Source organism: Carassius carassius, chromosome 13 (assembly GCF_963082965.1).
Source record: "Carassius carassius chromosome 13, fCarCar2.1, whole genome shotgun sequence".
NCBI lineage: Eukaryota > Metazoa > Chordata > Actinopteri > Cypriniformes > Cyprinidae > Carassius > Carassius carassius.
The window spans coordinates 12,162,404-12,185,541 of NC_081767.1; the positions used below are offsets into that span (position 1 = coordinate 12,162,404).

Genomic DNA, 23,138 nt, shown 5'->3' on the forward strand with positions numbered 1-23,138 from the left:
GCTCAGGTGTGTTTGATCAGGGTTGGAGCTAAACTCTGCAGTGCACTGGCCCTCCAGGGCAATATTTGAATAACCCTGATATTTTTTTCCTATATGATGGAGTGTTTCAGTTACATTTTGCTTTTTGAAGTCATTTTGAAAAGCAAGAATGTTTATTTTTTATTCATTTTTCTATAAAACTTTACAATCATGAAGGTCTCATACCTAAAGTCTAATCCTTAATTTACTGAAAAATCTAAGTCAAAAAATATTTATTCTTCCACCACTACCAAATCATAATTGGTCTCCTCCAAACATAAAAGCAATCTCTTATCTTATAAATCTAAATATTAATTTCTAAACTGAAGTAAAATATTTTCATTTGAGCAATTCAAGTAGTTAAGGAAAGTAAATAACCACACCTTTAATTGAAACTAAAGATTCTTGCCAACAAAAAAGGTGAGGGGGAGTAATCAGTTATCAGTTAGTTAAGTTGAATAAAACTATTCTAAAAACATTCAAAACTTTACAATTGAGTCTTATACAAATGATCGCATGAAAATGGGTATAAAACCTATTTGACATCAGATTTCCTGGAGTCACCTCAGTGTTTTCAAACATGAGGATGCAGCACTTACAATGATCCGTTTCAGTTCGTAAATCTTTCTGCTCAGTGAGAGAGCATGTCACATACAGTACTAAATATCCAGCCATGGCCAGATATGCTTTCCATTTAAGTACTGATGGTTTGGTTAGGTGGACAGGATCTCTAGATGGCTTCAGCATAGATGTAAGACAGATTTATTGATCTCAGGGTTGGTCCAGTCATTCCGTAAGTCATCCAGATGGTTGTCGAAGTCTACAAGACTCTCGTATGATTTGCTTTCTAGAAGAGCCGCTGTGATCTTCTGTGCCTCTATCCAATCCTCAAAGCAGTCACTGCAATTTAAAGAACGTTAGAAAAAACATTAAACTTTTTTTTTTTTCAGCATTTCTGCCCTTTAACCCACACCTGGACCCTGGTGCACTTAACTCTTTGTTTGCACGTCAATGATAACAAATAGATTAAATGAAACGGGAAAAATGTATCTTTAGAAACTATATATATCATTATAAAGGTCTAAGCCCCAAGCATCGATGACAGATCAATGTTATTCAATGCAAAGCTTATAAGGAATGTATTTGCTAAATTTGTGCAAGCAGTACACATCAAAACATGCATAAGGAGATCACATGACCCTTCAGCAGCAATGCACACATAGTCCTTCGTTCTGCTCACTTTGTCAGAAATTGTATATATCCTATCATTAAATTTTGAACAACTCTTTTCCTAGCCCACTAGGAGTAGCCTACCCCAGCAGTCAAGGACATCCGGAAAAGAGAGATTGAACAAATCGCCAATAAAGAAAAAATGTATCATCTTCCGTGTTCTAAAATGGCATAATAGGTCGGCGATCCTGAAAGGTGCATATACGGTGAAATATACGCAGGACAATGTCATGCTACTATTTTTTCCGACTTTGGTCCAGCCACAACTACCAAGAGAAAGAGCTTTAATCCAGTCTTGAAGAAGATGACAGCACTTTGTCTCCAGTCCTTCCTTGCATATATCCGCCAGTAATTAAACTACAACACAAAGGTGAGCAAATGATGTTCGACTCTCCTCAAAAGGCGGAGGGATTTTGTTACTTCACTGTAACAGAAGACATATTCTGCAGTGCTACAAAGCAGGGAGAAGGCAACGGCTACGTCTCCATCCTTTCAGCTTAACGAGATGAGGTCTGTGGTGATCCTAACTGCCCTGAAGGGGACAATAACAAGGTGGCCATGGAAACTTTTTCATTCCTTTTTGGAATCTTGCACCTGTCCTGTACGCTTGTCCACTGACTGGTAAATAATAACGAATTATTTTATTTCATACATTTTTATTACTACTATTTTTTGGGATAATGGAGAGCAGGTTCAATCTCGAAGCTTTTGGCTCAATTAACCTTTTGGTGACATGTCTTGCACTGAAGTGGTCATGCATCAACATTTGTTTCTTTTGTTTATGCAGACCTACATTCTCGGTAATGTGTGGTCTGCTTTGGCCTTTGTACATAGTTGTTTGACTTTCCTTTTTCTTTTTTTTTCTATGCCCTTCAAAAGACATCAATACGTTTATTTTGCTTTTCTTTTAAAAAGATTTTGCATCTAGGTGGATTGGTATCTAGGATACATAGGATACATACTAACATTTATATGTCACTGGCAGTCTTGCTTTGGTTTCTCTTCACAGAGACATAATTTTGACATTGCGAGCACACAATGCAGGCTCTGAATATCTTCTCATAGAATATGAATGGCCTAAATTCTCCTATTAAGCATACCTGGATATTAGAATATTTGCACCGTAAATAAATTTTCCGGTGCCCGATACAAGAGTCCCATTTAACACAATACGATGTGGCACGTTTGCAAAATGAGTATTACAAACTGGCAGCCTTCTCTTGTGCTCATAATAGCTCTAAGGGGGTGCTTATCTTAGTCGATAGGAGGTAACATTTAACTACTGAACATACTGGGAATGATGATGAGGGTAGATTTGTTTTTATATGCTGTAAAATACATAATGACAGGTTAGCATTGGTCTCCATTTACTGCCCCAATCGGGCAAACAGTGCATTTTTCACAAATATTTCAAATATATTACTTGAGCAGATTGATTGTCCTTTAGTGATAGGTGGTGATTTTAATGCTGTCTTAAATCCTGCACTGGTTAAAATTCACCTTGATACTACAGCTAACCCATGCTCGAAGTTATTGAATAAATTTATCATGGAACTTAATGTAATCGATCTTTGGAGAATCCAGAATACTACATACAAGTAGGGCTGCAACAACTAATCGATAAAATCGATTATTATCGCTAATGAAAATCATCGACAACGATTCTTATTATCGATTAGTCAGGTCTGCCCACAGCAAAGAGTTCCATTGTTCAAAAAGTTCTATTAACAAAAAGCATCTACAAATATGGGAGAAAACTGAATGAGCTCCTGCAGGAAAAGTATTGTGATCCAAGCTGGCCAAAACATGATGAATCTTTATTTTAAGCTTCAAGCTGATGCATTAGTGTAATGGCTTGCCTGTCAGATGCTTTTACAGATACGTGTGTGCATCCTCGGCATAAAAAAATAAATAACCTTTAGTTAACGGACATATCCTTATCTGTAAATGTCACAAATTCACGCAACCTTTTCATTTTTGCATAAAGGCCCATCCTGACAGTCTGTGTTAAGTTGAAATCTTTACTGAAAGAGCGACGGCGCGGGAGCGTGTGTTAAACAGACGGAACACAGAGAGGCAAAGGAGGCAATATTCAGTGCAAAAACATTCATTGCGCTGAAATATCTGTTGTTTAACATTTATATTTTTGGCTTAAAAGTCAAAATGCAGTGCGAGTAATTTATGAGAGTAGGAACTGTGAAGGGACAGCAGCGCATAATTGTCTGAATATGTCATGAATAATATGAATATAATTGTCAGATGCTTTTACAGGATAAAGAAATGATACTGTAGTAAGAGGAGACTGACTGACTGTGATCAAAGTGCATGCGACACGTGTTCCTGTAGAGCATTACTGTGATTTAATTTTTGTCTTCATTATCTTTGCTTTAATTTTTTATCTAGAGGTTTAAACTATATTCAATATGTAGCCTACAGGGATGAACAAATTTATTAAAACAAATGTAAGGTTTTTAACCAATTTTGTAAGGTTGCGCTTAACAAACCGCATTGGTAATTACCAAAATAATTTTTTAGCTTTCTGTATTGTTAGACCTCCTATAAGCGGTTTAGTAACAGTTGTAAGCTATTTGTAATGCTATAATAGAACTCTATCTGTGAAAGGCAGAAAAAAAAAAATTGTCAAGTGCTTTATAATGTTTTTTTATTCAAATACCCAATTAGTCAAAAAGTACATAAACAATGCCAGCAAGTATGTGAGCTGTAGTCAAAGGAGGCCATTTTTGTTATTAAGTAAATAAATACTATTTAGTTGTTTCAGTTTGTTATTTTTCCAAAATTTACAGTAACATTTTAGAATTAACTTTTTTTTTTGACTGATAACTAAACTAGTTGTGCTTTGTATTATGACAGGTAGTCTAATAAATTGTTAAGCACTATATGTTTTCATAGCATTCAGTTACCAAATTTGTTTTAAGGACATTGGGCAGAATGTGGAAAAGTGTGTGTTTTTGACAGTAAAATTAAAATAAAGAAAACAGGTTTTAATCTGATTAATCAAAAAAAATAATCGGCCAACTAATCAAATATCAAATTAATAGTTAGTTGCAGCCCTACATATAAGGACTTCACTTTTTTTCTAATAGACATAAGACTTTCTCTAGGTTAGATTACATATTACAGCTCTTCCATCTCTGTATTACTCTTTTTTTTTTTTTTTTTTTGTCTGATCTCTGCAGTGTTATGTAATGTTCACCTTTGCAACATTAAGACCAAGGCCCCTGTCTTGAAACTGATTTTCCTCCTTGAAAGAGTTATATGACTTACTTTCACAAAGGCAGAGTTTATTTTATTTGGACGAAGCATAAATATTTCGAATAGAAGAGACCTAGCCTGAAATTGAGGGAATGTGAGTCTTAAGCATACATCAGCACAATAAAATCTTCTGATGACCATGTAACCACAAATCCTATGTTAATTAACAACATATTTAAAGGGTTTTACACAAATCTGTATAAAACCAATTTTGATGAGTCAGTTTGTAGAGTACTTGGATAAATTAGAACTACCTCAGAACACAGAGATGGATAAAGACTGTTTAAGTTTGGAGGAGCTCCATGAAGCACTAAAAAGCCTCCGGAAGGGCAAGTCACCAGGCTTAGATGGCCTTCCTCCTGAATTACATCTAGAAACATAGGACGTGGTAGGGGACTCTCATGCCTGATTCATTTAATTTTGCAATCAAGTTTGGTACATTTCATAGAGACCAAAAAATTATTTGATATCATTACTTCTTAAAAAGGGTAAAGATTCTTTAGATTGCACCAACTATAGACCAGTATCACTCATCCTATGCAATCTAAAAGTTTATGCTAAAACTCTTGCCTCTCGCATGGAGAAAGTAATTAATAGCTTAATCAAAGAGGACCAAACTGATTTTATTAAGGGGTGTCACCCGTCCAATAATATGCATAAACTGTTTTATGTACTCCATTTTGCAGACTCCCTGCCAAGTCCTTGTGCATATATATATATATATATATATATATATATATATATATATATATATATATATATATATATATATATATATATGGGCAATTCTGCAATGTTTTGGTTTCGGTGAACATTACATTTCTATGATTAAGACACTCTACCACTCACATGAGGCACTAGTCTTAACTGGTAATGGTGTAGTCAAAAGACCCGGTACTTCGGTACCAAGTCAGTACTAAAAAAATTAAAATGTCACAGTACCAGGTTTCTTTAAGTACCCGGTCAACCCGGTTCTTGACACATACAGCGCTATGATTTCCGCGAAGCAGAAAACATGGACAGAATATCAGAATCCTGTCATGAAAATTAAACTTACATTTTAATGTGGACAGTCACACAATTTGTCAAAGTTAGCATAAATTAATCAAATAAAATCTCCATATGGACCAGTATCTGTAAATGTTAAGCCACAAAAGTTGGTTGAAATATGAATCGTACATGTTTTGCGCATCTCTGTGTGAATGAATGAATGGCAAATACTGAAATATTGGTACCGTGACAACACTAACTGGTAATATTACAAATTATATACCAGTATATACCAAATCTGCTTTAATGCCAACTAACAAATGTTAAAGTTAACTCTCCTATCCCCTTATCCAGTCCTATTAAAAATGATTTCATCTATTTGGGTATTACCATATATAAAGACATTCATATAATTGCAAGAAACAATTTTAATAACATTTTAGTCAAGATCAGAAGTGATACTCAAAGATGGAATAATCTTAAAGTCTCTCTTCAAGGCAAAATCTCCACTGACAGCTTTGTTACCTCAGCTTAATTTTATTTTTTCTATGCTGCCAATTGATCTCCTTAAAGTAACCTGAGGAGATCAATTCCATACTTTCCCAGTTTATCTAGAACAGTAAATGACCCAGAATAAAACTTGTGACACTGCAGCATCCTATACTTTCAGGAGGATTGGCTGTGCCAAATTTTGAATTTAGTATTTGTCTTTTCAACTTAAGGCTGTTCATATTCATCCTTAATCTAAAGCTTCATGGACCGTAATCAATGCTGACAAAGTTAAACCACATAGGCTCCCAGATATTTTATTTGCTGGCACAGGAAATAAAAATGATAAAGATAAATTTGGCCAGGTTGTGGTCAATTCTATTAGGATCTGGAAAAGGGGGGAACGTCTAATGGGAGGACCTTTCAAATTTTGGCACAAATTACATTATGTAGAAATCAGCCATTTGGTCCAGCCCTCTTGTTCTACATTGGACATAAACACATGCAGTGACTTATATGATAACTAAGGACTCTGCTCATTTCAAGAACTACAAACTAAGTTGTGTTTACCAGAAATCATATTATTGTGTCTTTTTCTTCAATTACGCTCTGCTCTTCAGGCCTATGGAGTCCCCTGGGCACCCCCCATTTCCTCTCATCCTATGTGGGATTGGATCACACCACCTTCTGGTCAGCCATCTGTTTCTCTAATATATAGTAAACTTAATGATCACACTGCAAAGGCTCTTTCTACTAAATCTACATAGAATTGTGAATTAACAGATTTTGACTTAACTGTCGACAGAGAGGGTGTGCTCTAATCTAATCTTAACTTCTAAAAACCTCCATTTCAAAGTCATCCATAGAGCATACATAACTCCTTACAAAAGGTTTAACCTGCTAGCCAGGACCCACCATTATGGGACTCACAGCTGAAAGTGCCCTACCTAACTTAAAATTTTAACAGTTCCTTACTTCAGTGTGTTACACACATAATTTTGGTGTCTTTGGAAATTATAGTCTCCGGACTGTACTATTTATCAACCAGAGTTGATAATGCTAAATGTTAAAAGTTATAGACACTGAAGTGCCTTTAATTTTTTTTTTTTTTTTTTTACCACACTGCATTCTTTTTTATCTGATATAAAAATACATTAAATCAATCCTGGAGCAATCTAGAAAAGTAATGGGTTGAAAGCCATGAAAACCATGAAAAATGAGATTCCTGCAACCATTTTTCTGAGACTATGTCTAGTCCTCCCCCACCCCACAAATATAAAAATATTTACCAACTGTATTGAAGGGTTCTACAAACTATTTTAGTCACTAAACATACCACTGCATTGTTTTTCAACTATAAAACAACAGACAGAAAATTAGACATCATATAAGTGATTTACTTGAGCACTAGAAAGATACAATAAGAATTAAAGCTGCAAGCAGCGATGAAAGGGCCCTCGCACCCATGCTCACCATTACCCAATGGCTGTTGGGAAACAGCGAACAGTAGGCAATATGCTTTTAAAGTGGTTAATGTTGGATAAATGCATCGAATTCATTTATATGTGGCAAACTACCTGCTGCCATTTGGTGGCACTATGACTATAACTGGATATTGACTTTTAGATGTCCTCAGACCAGGACTCCAATTATACCAAATACCAATTATGTGAAGTTTGGGGCAGATTGGACATTGCATGTTAGTGTAAATCAGGTAATTTCCTGTTGCCAGCAGGTGGTGATATAATTATAATTTAATATTGACCCTTAGTTATGCTCAGGCCAGGACTCATAAAACGTGTGAAGTTTGGGGCAGATTGGGCATTGTATGCATGAGTTACAACAACTTCCTGTTTCATAGTATTAATAGCATGCTTTAGCACTTACTAAGTGTTGCTAGCATGTTTGAAAATATTTCTAGCATGTTTGGCACAAAATGGCATATTTTACTGTGTTGCAAATAGTGCATGCCAGTGTAAAACATGTCATATCCTGTTGCCAGTAGGTGGTGCTATAACTATAAACAAATATGAGCATGTAGCGGTCTTCAGGCCAGAACTCTAATCAAACTTGTGAAGTTTGGGGCAGATCGGACATTGCTTGCCTGAGTTATAGCAACTTCCTGTTTCACTGCATTAGTTGCTAGCAAGTTTTAGCATGATTCTAGAATTTTGCCAGCCTATTTATCACTTGTTGATGCTTTATTATTTTGCAAGGAGTCCATAACAGTGATAAACATGCCACTTTCTGTTGCCAGCAGGTGGCGCTATGACTATAATTGAATACGGGCATGTTGATGTGTTCAGGACAGGACTCTTATCAAACTCGTTCAATTTGTCTGAGTTACAGCCACTACCTTTTTCATGGTGAAACATCAAATTTTTGTCAGGCCGCCAGGGACACACCCCTTGATGAAAACTCGAAATCTTCGCAATTTAACGTCACAAAAGATCTTATGATGATCCTCACCAAATTTGAAGATAATCCGATTACAACTGTAGGAGTTCATCAAAGTACGAGGCATGGAAATGACAAAAACTGCACAAAAATCGTACAGGATATTCAAAATAACATACTTCCTGTTGGGTTTTGGATTTTGTAAAAAGATACTTTTTTGTAGGTTATGGTGTGTTACACGTGTACCGATTTTCATGCATGTACGTGAAACATAGCTCGAGGCGCACTCCGTAGAAATTTAACAGGGGGCGCTTTTTGCCATACCCCCTTCTGAAACCTATATCAGATATAAATTTTTGCCAGTTTTGATGTGTGTGCAAAGTTTCGTGAGTTTTGGAGCATGTTTAGGCCCTCATAAATTTGATTCATTTCGGAGAAGAAAAAGAAGCGGAATAATAATAATAATAAAAAACAATGAAAATAAAATTGGTTATTTGAAAATAACCAAAACAATCCAAGGTTTTTATTTAGTACAGCAGCTAAATTAACATATGTAGATTCTACAGTGTCTAATACGTCATTTCGTTTCAACCATCGCACCAAAAGATTAACTGCAGTGCTTTACAACTATAGGACAGGAAGAGCTAAATAAACTTATCACTGCATCTAAACCAACAACACGTTTATTAGATCCTATACCCACTAAATTACTGAAAGAGTTGTTACCTGTAGCCGAAGAACCGCTTCTCAATATTATTAACTTATCTTATTATCTTTAGGTCACATACCAAAACCATTCAAGCTGGCGGTCATTAAGCCTCTTATTAAAGGGATACTTCACCGTGTTTTCATATTAAACTATGTTTTTCCCTTACCTAAGACGAGTTGATACATACCTCTCTCGTCTCAGTGCATGCACTCAATCGCTTTGGCGCGCGGTGACACTTTGAAAGCACTTAGCTGAGCCCATTGTAAGCACTTCATCTTGGCGCAGTAATATCTTCACTCGTGAAAAATCCTCTCACTGGCCCCCGCTCCCTCTAGTGAAGATATTACTGCGCCAAGACGAAGTGCTTACAAGCACTTGCCATGGTATTCCGCCACACAATATAGTTATCCATTTTACACACTTAGAAAAGCGCAACGTTTTGTTTTGTGTTACCGTCCTAGGTCGAGTTACACTACGCGAGTAACTGTATTTAAATAGGGAAAACATGGAGGTGTTTGGTAGCTTCTCTGCTTGGCCCCTATTGAATGAATGGGCTAAGCTAAGTGCTTTCAAAGTGTCACCGCGCGCCAAAGCGATTGAGTGCATGCACTGAGACGAGAGAGGTATGTATCAACTCGTCTTAGTTAAGGGAAAAACTGTTTAATATGAAAACACGGTGGAGTATCCCTTTAAGAAACAACTAACAACTATCCTGGTGAACTGGGAAATTAAAGGCCCATTTCAAATCTTCTATTTATGCCTAACATTTTTGAAAAAGTTGTGTCTGCTCAATTGTGCTACTTCCTGCAAAAATAAATGATCTGTAGGAAGAATTACATGAAGATATGAAGGTTTCAGGCCCCACCATAGCACAGAAACTGCACTTGTTGAAATTACAAATGACTTGCTTATTGTGTCAGATCAAGGCTGCATCTCATTGCTAGTTTTACTTGATCTTAGTGCTGCGTTCGACACCATAGATCGTGACATACTCATAGATCGATTACAGAATTATACAGGTATTCAAGGGCAGAATTTAGATGGTTTAGGTCCTACTTGTCCAATCACATTTTATTTAAATGGGAAGTCATTCATTTTTCACCAGTAAAATATTGAGTGCCACAAGGATCTGTCCTAGGTCCTCTGCTATTTTCAATATACATGTTGCCCCTTGGTAATGTTATTAGAAAATACGGGATTAGTTTCCACTGTTATGTTGATGATACTCAACTATATATTTCAACTAGACCAGATTAAACTTTTAAAATTATCTAAGCTAACAGAGTGCGTTAATTACTTTAAAGATTGGATTACAAATAATTTTCTCCAATTAAATTCAGATAAGATAGAGATAGTACTTTTTGGACCAAAAAACAGTACACAGAATCTCGTAGATTACAGTTTGCAACTAGATGGATGTACTGTTACTTCCTCTACAGTCAAAAATCTGGGTGTTATATTAGACCGCAACTTTTCATTTGAAAACCATATTTACCATGTTACAAAAAGAGCTTTTTTGCATTAGGCTCCCAAACTCTGGAATAGCCTTCCTGATAATGTTCACGGTTCAGACACACTCTCTCTGTTTAACTCTAGATTAAAAACACTTCTCTTTCGCCAAGCATTCAATGAGTTAAAATTGGGTTAAACTAATTTTACTTGTTTGGAACAGCAGCTACGCTAATTGTGTCTTTATTTGTTTCTATGTTTTGCCACGGGATGTAACTAGGATTTACACAAGCTCCAGTCTGGATCCAGAACACCTGAGAAAAGATGAAGCCTTCCACCCAGAGGTGGTAAAAATCAGATGGTACTGGTACATCCTAGTGTAAGCGTCACAGTGAACATTACTCTTGTTAACGTAGTCCATAACAACAAAAATATATCTTGACTCCATATAGTAGTTATTTGTGAAAAAAATCCCAGATATTTTGAGCAGTAGTATAAAACAATATGTGCTAATATAAAATTAAATTAAGTAGCCTATATAAAATTGCAAAATCAATTTTTCGGTACTTTTTTACTTAAGTACATAAACAACTGAGTACTTTTGTACTTTCACTTGAGTAAAATTGAAAAAGGAGTAATTTTACTAATTATTTATTATACGTATCTGTACTTTTACTCAAGTACTTGATTTGTGTACTTCATCCACCACTGCTTTTCAACCAAAGGAGTGGGCTCTCATAATTCTGCCCAAAAACACCGCCATGAATAAAGAATGGTATCAAATCATCCTGCAAGTGCGACATCTTCCAACAGTCCATGAGAAATTTGGTGAGTAACCCTGCATTTTCCAGCATGATGGAGCACCATGTTACATAGCAAGAGCGATAAAGAAGTGGCTCAAAGATCATTACACTGAAATTTTGTATCCGTGGTCAGGCAAATTTTGTATCCGTGGCCCTGGATCTCAATCACAGTCCTCAAACGATGAGTGGACAAGCAGAAGCCCACAAATTGTTATCAACTCCAAGAACTAATAAGGCAAGAATGGCTCGCCATCAGTGAGGATTTGGCCCAGATGCTAATATCCAGCATGCCAGAGCGAAATGCAGAGATTATGAAGAAAAGGGTCAACACTGTAAATATTGACTCATTTTTTTTTTTTTTTTGCAAATAAAAGCCTATAATTGTTTTTCAGTATACCATAAAAAAAATTGAAGCAGCAAACTTTGCAAAACAGAAAATCTCACTGTCAAAACTTTTGATGGACTACCTTTTTATTTTTGTCAAGTTAAGTCAAGTCACCTTTATTTATATAGCGCTTTAAACAAAATACAATGCGTCAAAGCAACTGAACAACATTCATTAGGAAAACTGTGTGTCAATAATGCAAAATGACAGTTAAAGGCAGTTCATCATTGAATTCAGTGATGTCATCTCTCTTCAGTTTAAATAGTGTCTGTGCATTTATTTGCCCAATTAAGTTTATTTGTGTTAGACTATTCAAGTTTTCACACTTGTCGGAAAATCCTATATTTGAGCAGATTTTGTAATTCATTTTGTGCCATCTTGTTATCTGGTGTGGGATTTAGTCTGGCAGCATGAGAAAATGAAGTTCTCATTTCACTGCCCATGACTTATTACAGATGCCCCCCCCCCCCCCCCGTGTGCTAATTTTGTCCTTAAAACTGCATGCTCTAAGTGTTTGAAAATTATCAGCGTAAACTAAGTAATTGATGACAATACAAATTTTTTAAATATGATTGTAATGTTACAAAATGAACTCTACTTACGTGCTTGGCTCTCTGCACTTCCACTTGTTATCATGATGATCATAGATGAAGAGAACAGGCACAAAACACTCCATTGTGAATCTGCTGTTGTCCAACTAATGGTGACAAACAATGCAGTTTTACTGTGTAGCTCTATGTCATGGATGTGATAGGGCTGTAATATTCCTTATTTAAAATACCAATGTAATATGTAAATTACCATGATCATTGCAGCCTCACTGAAGTTTTCTGAGATTCTGGCAGCGACCTTCTCAGCCACCTGGTTAGGTCTGAAAAGTTGGAAAGATAACATTCAAGTTTCAAGTTTATTTTATTTGTATAGCGCTTTTTACAATACAAATCGTTACAAAGCACCTTTACAGAAAATTATGTTTCTACAATATTTAGTAGTAGATTATAAGTGGTGACTATCAGTTTGTGCACGTATGACAGGATTTTTAGAAAAATTAATACAAGACGTAGTCAGCCAGACGATGAACATTATTAATATTATTCCACATACACCACATACATATCATGCACAGCACATGAAGAAGCTCAAATTTTACCTGGCTTCCTTTATACGCTCATTTGCTTGATAATAGCCAGCAATGACATACTTGTTCTCTTTGCACCATGTATCAATCTGAGGAAAGAAAGACATTAGATATTATAAGTGCACCAAAGTATTGGGCTCAACATGACTTTTTAATCGAAGATTCACAGTATACTGATTACGGGTATAGTTATCTTGCCCTGCTAAAAAGATCAAAAGTTTATGATGAACTATCTGATGGACATAGCTATGCTATGCTCCAGTAGAATTTAAAGGTGGGATCATGACAGTTTTGCCAGTTAACATGGTTGGGCCTCAGTTCCCCAACACAACATTTGATTGTGACAAGCTATTTGGTCTGAGCTAGTGAGCTAACAGTTGCAGGCTGAAAAATCACACAAACCCTGAACAATGATAAATCATTAATCGTGTCATTATCAAGACACTGGAATAATGAAACAAATCAAACCTCAAATCTGCACTAAAGTGAATGAGAAAAACTCTAACTTGACTAGTCACCCCTGCAAAATGCTATTTTTTCAAATCTCTATTTCATAAGAACAAATTATGGTCAACAATGTTCCAAGAAAGATTAAATAATCGAACAAGCATGTACATTGAAATTGACATATGTTTGGAGGTTGACATATCAAAGCAACTTTGTTCATTCAGTTTATTCCTGCAAAATATGCTGGTGTGTGCAAAACTGTGTTGAATATAATGGATCATATATGGATCTATATTTAGCATGCATTTTTGCCCTGAACATACAGTATGGGTGTCCAATACAGCATTGGGTCCCAAAGGCTTCTAATAATTATTAAATTATTTATTTAGACCAACCTGTAACCCGGTGTAATCGATCCACTGGGGATCAGTGATGTTCAGTTTAGGAACAAATTGTTTCGAATTTAACTGGAAAAATGCAGCACAAACATGCATCTAAACATGCAGCACAACTCCTTGTTCAAGCTCTTATTCTGTCCAGGCTGGACTATTGCAATGCCCTCTAGGCAGGTCTTCCAGCCAATTCTATCAAACCTTTACAATTAATTCAGAACGCGGCAGCAAGATTAATTTTTAATGAGCCAAAAAGAATACACGTCACACCTCTGTTTATCAATTTGCACTGGCTTCCAATAGCTGCTCGCATAAAATTCAAGGCATTAATGTTTGCCTACAAAACTACCACTGGCTCTGCACCCATTTACCTAAATTTGTTTCTTCAGACTTATGTGCCCTCTAGAAGCTTGCGTTCTGCAAGTGAACGTCGCTTGATTGTGCCATCCCAAAGAAGCACAAAGTCACTTTTACGGACTTTTAAATTAAATGTTCCCTCCTGGTGGAATGACCTCCCCAACTCAATCCGAGCAGCTGAGTCCTTAGCCATCTTCAAGAATCGGCTGAAAACACATCTCTTCCATCTTTATTTGACCCTCTAACTTTAACACTCACTATTCTAATTCTATTCTTTAAAAAAATCTACCTACCTTTCTAATCTTTTTGTATTCTATTTTCTTTTCATTTATTATGCAATTGTTTGTGTGTGTGTGTGTGTGTGTGTATGTGTATGTGTATGTGAAAAGATCTCTAACACTAGCTTGCTCTATTCTTTTTTTATTCTATCGGTTATTTTTTTATTTTTATTTATTTATTTTTATTATTTAAAATCCCTCATGCTTCGTGTACTGTGTTAACCTAACTGAGACTTGTTATAGCATATATATAGGTCTATATATATTATAGGTCTTTTTGTTGTTTTTGATTGCTTCCACTGTCCTCATCTGTAAGTCGCTTTGGATAAAAGCGTCTGCTAAATGAATAAATGTAAATTGGTTCTTCTTAGTGAACCGGTTGAACCAGCTCACCAAATCGGACTGAATCAGTTCACGTCTACAGTAAGCATTAGTCCACGACTCCACAAATTACTTAAGTTAGGGCTGTGCAAAAAATCGAATGCGATTTTCATGCGTATCTCATCAGTAAAGATGCTCCTGTGATTAGAAGTATATCTCCAGCACGTGCGTTCAGATCAGGGTTGCCAGGACTTCACAACAAATCCTGCCCAGTTGCTTCTTAAAACTAGTCCAAAACTGGCCCAATCGCTTTTCCAGGAGGTTCCCCGATAAAAATTGCTTCCCGGGGTTAAAATATAAATTTTTTGGAAGGGTTGCCTTGGTAAAATTTGCATTTTAGGGGCTAAATATCACGTTATTTGTATTGGGGTTGCTTCAAACCGCGGACATGAAAAACAACCGCAGACTTTGCAACACTGGTTCAGGTGGAACAGAATTTACTACACAGAGCCGTAGTCTATCGACAACTAACACAAAATCGTTTTCAAAATCGACAAAGAATCGCCTGCGATTTTAACATCGATTTTGTGTAGATTGTCAGTGAATTACGGCTCGGTGTAGCAAATGCCAACCAGTGTTGCCAAGTCTGTGGTTGTTTTTCCATGTCCGCGGGTCGAAGCAACCCCAATACAAATAACGTGATATTTAGCACCTAAAATGCGAATTTTAAAAAGGCAACCCTGCTAAAAAACTTATATTGTAACCCCGGGAAGCAATTTTTATCGGGGAACCTCCTGGAAGCGCGATTGGACTAGTTTTGGACTAGTTTTGAGAAGCAACTGGGCAGGATTTGTTGTGAAAACCTGGCAACCCTGATCCGAATGCACGTGCTGGAGATATACTTCTAATTACAGGAGCGTCTTTACTGATGAGATGTGCATGAAAATTGCATTCGATTTTTTGCACAGCCCTAACTTAAGTTATTCCCAACTAACAATTTTGGTTCCCAGAACGTTCTGAAAATGGTAGTGTTTGGTTCCCAGTTGGTTAGCCAGGAAAGTTTTCGTAAATAGAACGTTCCCTTTAGGTTAGGGACTATTGTGGCAATGTTCCCAGAAAGGTCACGGTAGGTTCTGTTTTATGTAGAGGTCGACCGATATATCGGTCGGCCGATATTTGTCATTTTTAATATATCGGTATCGGCCGATATCCATGTTTACGAGCGCCGATTTAAAGTCAGGCACGTCGGCGGGCAGCCCCGTGTTATTGGTGCGGTGGAAAGTGCTGCTGCTGCCACTGCATGTGAAGCACCCCAATCCAAAACTTTTGGAAGATTCAACAGCAGTCCTGGGAGATAAAGGTAGTCAGAGAATTTCACTCTGTAAATGGGGTGGAGAAGTTGGCAGCTCTAACAAACACTGCAGCATGACGTTACCAAAGTAAACTGTCTCTGACGTTACTCCGCCGCTCACAGACAGCAACGTGCTCGGAGAGACAGCTGTCCTGGAGCTGCCCAGAACGGTGAATTACATTTGTTCGGAGTCATGGTTTGATGCAGACAATAACCAGTTTTCCATCCAACTCATTTGTATTTAGGGATGTCAGTATTCGATAATTTCCATGATCGATCGTCGTTTGAATTAATGATCAATTAATTACTTTAATGCTGCAAAATGCGTCTGCAGCGGTATTATTATTATGTGCAAAAGCCACTTGGAAAAAAAGCTTTCTCACCCGAATTAAAGGGGTTTTAGTCTGAATAAAATGCTAGTAACAGGACTGTAAAATGAATAGATGTGATTATGATCATTTGATAAAATGAAGAGAGCGCGCCATACGTTGGAGATCATTTTACTTTGTTGACCGTTTCTCGTCAAGGAGACCGCTGAATGCACCTCTTTAAATGGTTTCGTGGTGCTCGTTGTTGTATTTTAAAATGCATCTGCAATGTTTTCAAATGACACACTATAGTAGTGGTGCAATGGATCATCATTGATCCGTGATCCGTTCGGATCAATATCTTCGGTTCGGCACACACGTGACCCGCGGATTGATTTATGAAAAAAAAAGTTGCGCATGTTTATTCCACATTCAGTGGTCATGCGAACGGAGGAACGGAGGAGCTTGAACGGCCCGTGCATTTTGGATTCCCTGTCAGATATAATGATGAAGGAAAGAGGTTAGAGTGAAAATATTGTGCCAGATCTTTATGAACAGGAGAAGAAAACAGTTGTGGATGAACTATCCCGAGCATCCTCTGTTGCGCTCACGACAGAAGGGTGGACGTCCAGGGGGACGGAGAGCTCTGTGACGATAACTGCTCACCATCACAGCAGACTGTGAGATGAGAAGTCGGGCTATTATGTTAAAAAGAAGATATTATGTGCACTTTAAGTTGATTTAATATATTTTAATTTAATAATTTAATGTTAATAAAAAAAGACAAAACGTATGTTTATTTGTCTTGGCCTTTATTTTTTTTTTTGCTGATCCGAAAAATGATCCGATCCATACGAGGACGAGTGAGCGCGGGTTTGACTAGATGTATTTGGAGGTTATTGCTCACGTTTCGTTTTGCACATATCCAAATGTTTCCATATTCGCAATGTATCTGAATGTTAAACTATAATTTTTTTTATTTTATTTATATTTATCATCCTCTTCACATGAGCAAAAACGTCCTTGGCATAACAGCAGAGTGGACCGGTATACTACGGTCTATTTAAACTGACCAGTGTAACCTTTTAAATGTTTGGTTGACTGTACTTTATTTTAATAATGAACAGACTGTGATGTAAGTTTGAAATTAGAATGCACTTTAGATGTTCTGTGTCATTTATACCAAACACAAATGTTGCTGGTTGCTAGTGTGTTTGCAGCACTACTGTTATTTATTTTTTATATATTTATTTTTTTATATTTTTCAGATTTTTATTTTTAAAATTGTATTTATTTAAATGTATATTTAAGTTTACATTTATGTTCCAACAAACTTGAAAAATTCTACTTGATAAATGCTCTAAAACTTTAATGTAAAATGATTGACTTTTATTATATATATATATATATATATATATATATATATATATATATATATATATATATATATATATATATTACCTGTTTTATATATTTAATACTTGGTCAGTTTATTGATTTTGTTTGGTTAACTTTGGATACATTTTTTATTTTAATACCGTGCAGTGCACAAAATTAAGATTCTAGAGATGGTTCAAGTTAGTGCTCAATAAATGATGATAAGTTTAGAAATGTTGTGCATCCACTTATTATTAGTGGGACATTTTTGCATGCAAATGAAGGGGAAAACTTCAAGATATCGGCCATCGGCTGACCCTGACCTCTAAACATCGGCATCGGCTATAGAAAAACCCATATCGGTCGATCTCTAGTTTTATGTATATTAAGAGAACATTCCCAGAAAGTTCTATGAAGGTTCCCAGAACGTTCTTCTAACCTCTTTACTCCGATACCGCTGCTGTGCATCAGTAATCATCCATCGCTCCCACATCCAGTAGAGTAAGCGGCATGGAAGACGGATATATGTTCCTCAATAATCAGTACTAAACCATGTCTCGTTTTAAACTATTGTTTAATCATTAAAGATAACTAAAGAACATTTAACCATCAAAAGGAGCATTAAATGAGATTGAATTATCCACTCTTTATTATCTGTTTAATACCATTTATCATATAATAATGCAGATTTTATGCTTTTTTAGCACCAAATAACAATGACTAAATATTGGATTTTAAAAACGTTATATTTTCAGACATTAAAAATGAAAAACATTTAATTGACTAAGTAGGATAAAATTTCATTCATTTCTTACCACTGAATTAACAATGATGTGCTTCTATCTTTTGGTCAGTAAAAAAAAAAAAAAACTCTCGGTTAACATGTTCTCTTTAATTAGACGTGTCAAATCTCTCTGAAATCTAAATATTTCTTCAATAAAGATAAAAATAAACGAAAGCTAGTCAATCAGTAAAATGAAATGACCGTTAATTTTTTAATTATGCGTGTGCACGGCTTATTTCAGACATTAAATTCTGCAAAAATTGTTTATTTATAAATCCCGGAGTAATTAATTTACACTGACTCAACTGCTGTGAAGAGAGAACTGAAGATGAACACGAGCAGAGCAGCATGTGTGCAGCTAACCGGTTAATGAACGTATACGCCCACCACTGGAGCAGTTCTCGTTCTCGAGTCAAGAACAGGTTGCATTAGTTTTTGGATCACCAGTACATTGAACCGATAAGCTGATGATACTGCGCATGCTTGATTCAGTGTGAAGCAACCGAACAGATTGCCTACTATGACTGACGTAGCACGATCTCAGGTAACCAGTTTTGATGTTAAATATGTCAAATGTATCTTAGAAATGTCTCGGAAGAAGGCGATTGGATTAGTTTTTTTTTTTATATAGTACATTATAGTACATTTGAACTCGTAGTGTACTACAAGTCATAACTAAATATATTTTTTTAGAATACATAGATAGTATATTAAAATAATCCAATCGCCCTTTGTGATATCCGGTTCGCGAACAAATCATTCGATGTAACCGGATCTTTTTGAACCAGTTCACCAAATCGAACTGAATCGTTTTAAATGGTTAGCGTCTCCAATACGCATTAATCCACAAATGACTTAAGCTGTTAGCTTTTTTAATGTGACTGACACTCCCTCTGAGTTCAACAAAACCAATATCCTGGAGTAATTCATTTACTCAAACAGTACACTGACTGAACTGTTTGAAGAGAGAACTGAAGATGAACACCGAGTCGAGCCAGATAACGAACAAAAGACTGACTCGTTCTCGAGTCAAGAACCGTTTCTGTCAGACGCGTCCGATTCGAGAACCAAGGAGCTGATGATACTGCGCATGCGTTGTGTGATTCAGTGTGAAGCAGAAAGAGACACAGAGCATCTGAACCGAACTGATTATTTTGGTGATTGATTCTGAACTGATTCTGTGCTAATGTTATGAGTGCGGGTAAACCGAAGGTTTGAATCAAGGGAAATCATCGCCAATGACGCCATTACGTTGAGCGCAAAAGAACCGGTGAACCGTTTTCTTCAACCGGTTTATTGAATCGAACTGTCCTAAAGAACTACTGGTGATCTGAAAACCGATACAACTGGTTCTTGACTCATGAAAGAGTCAATCTTCGTTCATTATCTGGCTCAGCTCGGTGTTCATCTTCAGTTCTCTCTTCACAGCAGTTCAGTCAGTGTACTGTTTGAGCAAATGAATTACTCCGGGATATTGGTTTGTTTTAACTCTGAGGGAGTGTCAGCCACATTAAAAAAGTTAACATCTTAAGTCATTTGTGGATTAATGCGTATTGGAGACGCAAACCATTTAAAACGATTCAGTTCGATTTGGGGAACTGGTTCAAAAAGATCCAGTTACATCGAATGATTCGTTCGCAAACCGGATATCACAAACTGGGGTGTATTCCAGAAAGCAGGGTTAATTTACCGTGAACTAAATCCTGAACTCTCGGTTGATTAATCCCAAACCTTGCTTACTCAAGGTATGTGGTTCCAAAAACGCGTCCGGGAGTAAGTTCATTCAACTCAGAGTATGTTCCTGGTTAAGACTCAAGACATTCTCCACAGAGCGATGAATCGACGAGTCACTATAGAAACGGACGCTAAGAAAAAGCGCGCCAAGCTGTTACTTTTTTTCTTCTTTTGTTCATTAGTTGTTTACATGCTTAGTGCATATCGCCACCTAAGTGATGGCTGTGCAATCATTTTTTTTTCCATTTAATCTTTAATCCTTGAGAATGTGAATTATATTGTTTGTTTTATTCTAATTATACATTAAGTCATATGAGATGTGTATTTTGATTTAGAATTTAGACATTATAGAAAATGCCACTCCATGTGTGAGATATAACATTTAATAAATAAAATATATAAATATAATTTAAACATTACCTTGTCATAGTGTTTTATAGTTCATACATACCTCTTAATACATAATTCATAGATAAATTTTATATATGCCAATAAAAGAAATAATCATATTAGAATATATTACCTTATTACTTATATTAGCGCTTCCTCATTAACACATATATATATATTTATATATATATATATTATAATAGGCTATATTACATATCGTAATATTATATAATGTTGTATTATATAATATTATATAATCTGTCAAGCCCACTGAAGGCTATTTGCTATTTTTGGACCAAAATGTATTTTCGATGCTTCAAAAAATTCTAACTGACCCTCTGATGTCACATGGACTACTTTGATGATGTTTTTCTTACCTTTCTGGACATGGACAGTATACCGTACACAAAGTTTCAATGGAGGGACTGAGAGCTCTCGGACGAAATCTAAAATATCTTAAACTGTGTTCAAAAGATGAACGGAGGTCTCACGGGTTTGGAATGACATAAGGGTGAGTTATTAATGACATAATTTAGATTTTTGGGTGAACTATCCGTTTAAGTCTTTATGCCAGTGACGTGGACAACAGCTGTGTGATTTTGACTGACCCAATCAGACATTGGTGGGTGGAATGAGTGTAAATAAAGAAAATTGCGATACTGATGTGGATTTATGTGGTCATATTGTTGACTCAAATATTGTAATAAATACATTACTCCTATTCAAAATGTTTTATTTATTTATTTATTGTTTGCTCAGACGGTGCCTTGTCAACAATGTTTAATAATTTAAATATTATATATAAACGGTTGCTATTTATTTATACATTTAATGTACCACATACATCCAGTCAAAACTACACATCCTGTCGTCTGCGTCAGTGGCACAACAGCGACTTTGATTAGATGCAGTTGATTCGAGTTCGAATCCATTTTTAAGCCAACTTCGTTCATCTTATTTTCCCCATCATATAGCAGATCCAAAAAGCATTCATTTTTAAATAAAATTAATAAAACATTAACGGGAAAGGCGGGAATAAGCACCAAAATAGCTATTTGATAAGTATTTGGGTAGAGAGGACTAATTAATTGTCCGATGAGGCAGCATTCATTTGATAACTTTAATAAATATTTTCACTTTAATAACAAAAATTGTGTCGCATGCATTAAAACAGGTATTGAGTAAACAACAGCGTAATAATGGCATCAAAATGTATTAAGAACACATTAAGAATGTACAAGCGTCTTTTCATTACAGCTTTGCAGTGACTTTTGACGAATCTGCTGGAATGGGACGTAAATTAGATCACATGCACGTGCACATCCCCAGTTAAGACGATCCCCAATTGATCCATAACACCTGTTTAACCTATTCACTGAAAAGAAACGACTACTAATAATTATCTACATCACTTTTCCAGACCAGGAAAATATTATATCTTCCCGGTTATTTCCTAAATTGTGAACGTGGTAGCCCAAAATCTATCTCCACAACTAAAATGATATGACTAAAGAATCGTCTTACCAATGTGAGTGCCACCTCCAGCATGGGGGCTAACGCCAAAGCCCCATGGAACAGAGGTACACAATCCACGCACAACACGGAGTCTCCCGGGCTGTCCTTCATTTTGTGTTTCTCAGCCACCAGCAGCCCGTTTACGGCGCAGTGAGGGTATTTAGCTGCATGTAGCAGCATCTTACAGTACGCTTGAGTGGTCAGTTTTAAGGACATGTTTACAGATCTTACTGTGATGAAACCCCCTATTCCGCGACAGATTCTCTTGATGTCGTGATACTTGGGAATAAATCACCGTCTCAAAACTGACATCTGATTAGTCTCAATCGAACACGTTATTCGCTCATTATTACGCGTAAACCTTCACCTCCATTCTGGGTCTAACGTGCACTTCTTCTTCTTCTTCTTCTTCTTCTTCTTCTTCTCTCGATGTTTTTTGGCAGTTGGCAAACCAGCTTTTGGTGCTTATTCCGCCACCTACTGGGATGGAGTGTGAGGCGATGACATCAAGGGAAAGGCTAATAAAAAAATAAAAAAAATAATTATACTCTACCTATATTTTATTACATACATTTATTCTTTTCAAATAATTAAGAAGAGATTTATAACCTTTATGACAACAGTTTAACATATTATGCAATGTCATAGAATTAATGCCAGCCATTTTTAATTCCTCTTTTAGCTGTATTCTTTTTCTTATGTCCTATAGTTAATCAGCACATGTTATAGTTTCTGGAAGTCCACAATGATTACATTGACCAATTTCATGTCTTCCTATCATCTGGAGTGATTTATTAAGAGCAGAGTGTCCACTTTTCAATCTAGATATAACTTTCATTATTCTGTTACCATAAGCAGTTCTGACATGGCCTACTTGTTTATATATATTTTTTAACTTTTTTTATTTCCTTTTATTAACTTTATCCCATCTCTCTTGCCATATCTTTCTGACAGCCATTTTTATTAAACATTCAATTTCTGATTTACTCAAGGGTACATGAAT

At 36.1% G+C, this 23,138-nt stretch overlaps 1 protein-coding gene across 1 annotated transcript; it reads right to left on the reverse strand.

Annotated features, from left to right (window-relative positions):
- Positions 1 to 130: 130 nt before the first annotated feature.
- Positions 131 to 22,553, reverse strand: emc8 (ER membrane protein complex subunit 8). The gene is made up of 5 exons (XM_059564767.1): positions 22,145 to 22,553; positions 12,894 to 12,970; positions 12,545 to 12,614; positions 12,346 to 12,440; positions 131 to 918 (listed from the first exon to the last, which is right to left on the reverse strand). Exons 1-5 carry the CDS (start codon positions 22,349 to 22,351, stop codon positions 759 to 761), a joined length of 609 nt encoding a protein of 202 aa, XP_059420750.1. The 5' UTR covers positions 22,352 to 22,553; the 3' UTR covers positions 131 to 758.
- Positions 22,554 to 23,138: the final 585 nt, after the last annotated feature.

Excerpts from the sequence above, each read along its gene's own strand:
- emc8 (XM_059564767.1), bottom strand. The coding sequence starts at position 22,351 with ATGTCCTTAAAACTGACCACTCAAGCGTACTGTAAGATGCTGCTACAT. Across the intron at positions 12,971-22,144 it reads TGGAGGTGGCACTCACATTG|ATTGATACATGGTGCAAAGA; the intron begins GTAAGACGATTC and ends TTCTTTCCTCAG. Across the intron at positions 919-12,345 it reads AAGTGCAGAGAGCCAAGCAC|TGACTGCTTTGAGGATTGGA; the intron begins GTAAGTAGAGTT and ends TTTAAATTGCAG.